This window comes from Adiantum capillus-veneris, chromosome 4 (genome assembly GCF_014529385.1).
Source record: "Adiantum capillus-veneris isolate H3 chromosome 4, ASM1452938v2, whole genome shotgun sequence".
Taxonomy (NCBI): Eukaryota; Viridiplantae; Streptophyta; class Polypodiopsida; order Polypodiales; family Pteridaceae; genus Adiantum; species Adiantum capillus-veneris.
Window position 1 is genome coordinate 119,039,585 of NC_140934.1, and position 4,228 is coordinate 119,043,812.

At 45.9% G+C, this 4,228-nt stretch overlaps 1 protein-coding gene across 1 annotated transcript; it reads left to right on the plus strand.

The window, feature by feature from the left end:
- The first annotated feature begins 2,231 nt into the window (after positions 1-2,231).
- LOC147459889 (histone H2B.11-like) lies at positions 2,232-3,029 on the plus strand. The gene is made up of 3 exons (XM_086511644.1): positions 2,232-2,361; positions 2,686-2,783; positions 2,859-3,029. The coding sequence occupies exons 1-3, from the start codon at positions 2,232-2,234 to the stop codon at positions 3,027-3,029; spliced, it is 399 nt and encodes a 132-aa protein (XP_086367770.1).
- The last annotated feature ends 1,199 nt before the right edge of the window (positions 3,030-4,228 follow it).

Genomic DNA, 4,228 nt, shown 5'->3' on the forward strand with positions numbered 1-4,228 from the left:
TGTATGTTGATGACATGTTGATTGCAAGTGCTAACATGCAGGACATCAAAGACCTAAAAGAGGAGCTGTCCAAATCTTTTTCAATGAAAGATTTAGGTGCTGCAAAGAGGATACTTGGTATGAAAATATCAAGGGACAGGACGAAGAAGACAATAAAGCTATCTCAAGAAGATTACACCAAGAAGGTACTAGAAAGGTTTGCAATGCAAAATGCAAAACCAGTTTCTACACCTTTGGCTGGTCATTTTAAACTAACGAAGGATATGTGTCCAAAGACACAAGAGGAGATAGCCTATATGTCTAAAGTTCCATATGCTGCAGCGGTAGGTTCTCTAATGTATGCTATGGTCTGGACAAGGCCAGACATTGCACATGCAGTAGGAGTTGTGAGTAGGTTCATGGACAACCCAGGTAAAGAGCATTGGCAAGCTGTGAAGTGGATACTTAGGTATCTAAAAGGGACAACAACAAATGCTTTGTATTTTGGAGGAACTGATATTTTTCTAGAAGGGTATGCTGATGCAGATATGGTAGGTGACAAAGATACTCGAAGGAGCACTACTGGCTATGTGTTCACGGTTGGAGGCACAACAGTAAGCTGGGCTTCAAAGCTGCAGAAAGTGGTTTCACTTTCTACCACGGAAGCAGAGTATGTAGCAATGACGGAGGCAAGCAAAGAAATTCTGTGGCTTCACAGATTCTTAGAAGAGCTTGGATTCAAACAAGACAATTGTGTCTTGTACAGTGATAGCCAAAGCGCTATCCATCTTGCGAAGAACTCAGCCTTTCATTCAAGGACAAAGCACATTGAGGTGAGATATCACTTCATACGCACTCTTTTGGAAGAGGGACAACTAAAGCTAGGAAAGGTGCATACAAGTGAAAATCCTGCAGACATGTTTACAAAGGTGGTCAACAAGAAGAAGTTGAGCTTTTGCTCATCTTCGATCGGCATTCAAGGATAAGAAGCCAGAATGGAAAGCAGTCACAGGTTTGGTTTGGAGATCAGTCTCCAAGTGGGAGATTGTTAAGTATGGAGCGTGATTTACCCTTGTAATTTTCTGTGGTAAAAGCGCACATTTGTAAGGCCCCCATTATGAGGAGAAGCCATCGTGCGTGAAGGAAAATCACTCACTGGAAACCAAAATTTTCACGGACAAGAATCAGGGGCAACTTTAGAGGCCTCGGGGGCGGAGGCCCCCGAGATTTTTTTCGCCGGAATATTATGGCCGGACGGCGGCTGGAAAGTGGTCAGAAAACAACCGGTCTGTTGGCCGGTGGTCGGAAGTCAATGGCCGGTGGCCGGTGGCCGAATTCAAAAGCGGACTTGTCTTCTCAAGGGTGGCCACACATGGGCGGATTGGAGGGTCCGATTTGGACTTATTCGCACAAGGGCGGCTACACATGGCTGTCTCTCATAAGAGAGGGCAACCCTTTTGGCCTATAAAAGGAGGCCATTTTTACACACATTTCATAGTGTGAAGTTGATGCAACAAGGTGAGTGTGAGGTGGTGAGAGTGAAGCAAGGCGGGAGCTCTATCAAGGGTTTAATCCCTTTGTAAACTACTTCTTCTTTTGAAGTGCTAAAGCCATTGAGTGGCTGCTTTCCCGTGGATGTAGCCCACATTGGGTGAACCACGTATATCGTGTGTACTCTCTCTCTCTCTCTCTCTCTCTCTACTCTATAATCTCTTGTGTGTGAAATCTATCTCTCTCCATTAAGTAATCTACTCAAAAAATCTATTTAGCTACGTCTTATTTTCTGTCACTTTCCTCGCTTTGTTGACGGAAAAAAATGTCCTAAACAAAGATAAACTAGATGTAAATCCAGAAAGTCTTGTGGCTGGCTTACAGTCTGCGACCTCTCTGACCAACCACCTTTCCTTCGTGTGTTGTCTGTTGGGATACGGGTGACATCCTCAATTCGTGCGATCCTCATGCCAGAATGAGCAACTTCTCTCAATGCTGACGGTGCACCAGGCCAGGGTGTCTTGGTCTTGTTCCCGCCAGTTGCCCCCAGCTTGATGTGCAAAGCTATTATCCCCAACTATCTGCAAGAGCGCGCGCCGGCGCGCGCTCTTTCAGATAGTTTTGAGAGAGAGAGAGAGAGAGAGAGAGAGAGAGAGAGAGAGAGAGAGAGAGAGAGAGAGAGAGAGAGAGAGAGAGAGAGAGAGAGAGAGAGTAGGGGGTCCATTTTCGATGATATTGTGCTGGTGCATGGAACTCTGTTAATGATAACTTGCCACCTTGGCTCTCGTCCAGCTGAGAGAAGCTTTTTTTCACCTCGGCCCACTTCTCTTTGCTCTGCTTGGCGTAGTGTAGGTGTGCCATCTTCGCAGCATTGTGTGGATTGCCTCGTCTGTAGCGCATGAAGTGTCCATTTTGTGTGTGTGTGTGTGTGTGTGTGTGTGTGTGTGTGTGTGTGTGTGTGTGAGAGAGAGAGAGAGAGAGAGAGAGAGAGAGAGAGAGAGAGAGAGAGAGAGAGAGAGAGGGCTTTGAGAGGTACTGGACACGGATAAATACTTTAGAAAAAAGTGTGTCTCTGATAATATATAGTTCGAACGCCGGCTACGGTGTCACAAGACCACTCCGCATCTTCATCGACTGATGGTGTTCAATTTTTCAGAGTTCTAATGGCAGCCCAAATCAAAGGAAAGTGCTACTCCCGCTGCAGAAGCTGAGCAGATTCTTATAAGGAAGGCAGTGACAAGAAGAAGAAGAAGAAGAAGAAGGAAAGGAGCACCGAGACCTACAAGATTTACATCTTCAATGTTCTCAAGCAGGTGCATCCCGACAAAGGTATCTCCTCTAAGGCCATGGGCATCATGAATTCCTTCATCAATGACATTTTTTAGAAGATTGCACAAGAGGCAGCCCGCCTTGCTCGCTACAACAAGAAGCCCACGTGGAAGCCCACCATCACCAGCAGGGAGATTCAAAATTCCGTGCGGCTTCTCTTACCTGGTGAGCTTGCAAAGTATGCAGTCTCTGAAGGTACCAAGGCCGTCTCTAAGTTTACCAGTGCTTGAGGGTCTTCTAAATCAATGGGTTTTGTTAAGATTAGTGGGATATTGAGTTTTTGGCGGTTGTAAAGACTAGTGGGGTTGTTCATACTTTTTGTAGGATCGTGTGTTTCTGTTAGCTTCAAAGTGGGCTTGCAAAAGAAGCTTTAACCATTGTGTCTAGTTTTGCCCATGTCTATGTACCACACCTGTCAGACCAGGAAGGTCAAATGTAAAACTAGATTCTCTCAGTTCCCCTGAGAGAGAGAGAGAGAGAGAGAGAGAGAGAGAGAGAGAGAGAGAGAGAGAGAGAGAGAGAGAGAGAGAGAGAGAGAGAGAGAGAGAGAGAGAGAGAGAGAGAGAGAGAGAGAGAAGCACTTTCAAGAAAGCTGTCGACAGAGAGGGGTAGAGTCTGACAACGAGCATTTGGATCCGGTGGACAACCAGCAGCACAGAGAGCATCGTTTGCAAAGAAGGGACAACAAGCAAAAAAAATAGTGCACTCCTCATGTTGTTGGCATCGTCTGCAAAGAAGGGACAACAAGCAAAAGAAAAATAGTGCACTCCACATGTCGTTGGCATCATCTGCAGGTGCAACAACATTGGTGGTTTTGGAAGAGAACGAGTAGCGAATAGAAGGTAGCGAGAGGAAACGGCACTAAGGAAACACCAAAGGACAACAGGATTATGCCATTGAGGTTTTTAATACACATATAGCCACCAGTTGGCTTGAGTAACTCACTTAACGATGACGGCTTAGACCTTGAGAGTGAGTGGCAGAGAGAGAGGCGCTGAGTCTCCGATGTTGTGGAGGTGAAGAGGTTGCTAGGTAAACAAGAGCATCAAAGGAGAATCAAAGTGTGAAAACCCCTCTACACTAACTAATGCCAAGCCAACTCCCTTGCTTGCTATTCCTACACCTTTCCACCCCATATCCAGGCGGAGCCAGGACCCAAAATGCATCACTCGTTGATCTTTCTCAATAAAAGAGTTGACTATGCTCCATCCCATAAGCAGGAGAAGGGGGATGGATTGCCTGCTTATGAACATACGGTAGTGGAAGACAAACCCCATCTTTACCCTTCATGTCGGAAATTCCTCCATGATCTTCACCACCTCATCCGCCCATGCCCATAAAATCCTCCTTAATAAGGGTCTCCTCTTTTGTAGCTCGCCCTGAAAACTAAAAAAAAAAGACTGTGAAAGAGTCCGCAGTCCTCTGGAAA

What these genes read in the sequence shown, in the direction of transcription:
- LOC147459889 (XM_086511644.1), top strand. Translation starts at nt 2,232, where the DNA reads ATGATAACTTGCCACCTTGGCTCTCGTCCAGCTGAGAGAAGCTTTTTT. An exon ending in TTGTGTGGATTGCCTCGTCT is followed by an intron (nt 2,362 to 2,685) that starts GTAGCGCATGAA and finishes GAAGCTGAGCAG; the next exon opens with ATTCTTATAAGGAAGGCAGT. An exon ending in TCTTCAATGTTCTCAAGCAG is followed by an intron (nt 2,784 to 2,858) that starts GTGCATCCCGAC and finishes ATTTTTTAGAAG; the next exon opens with ATTGCACAAGAGGCAGCCCG.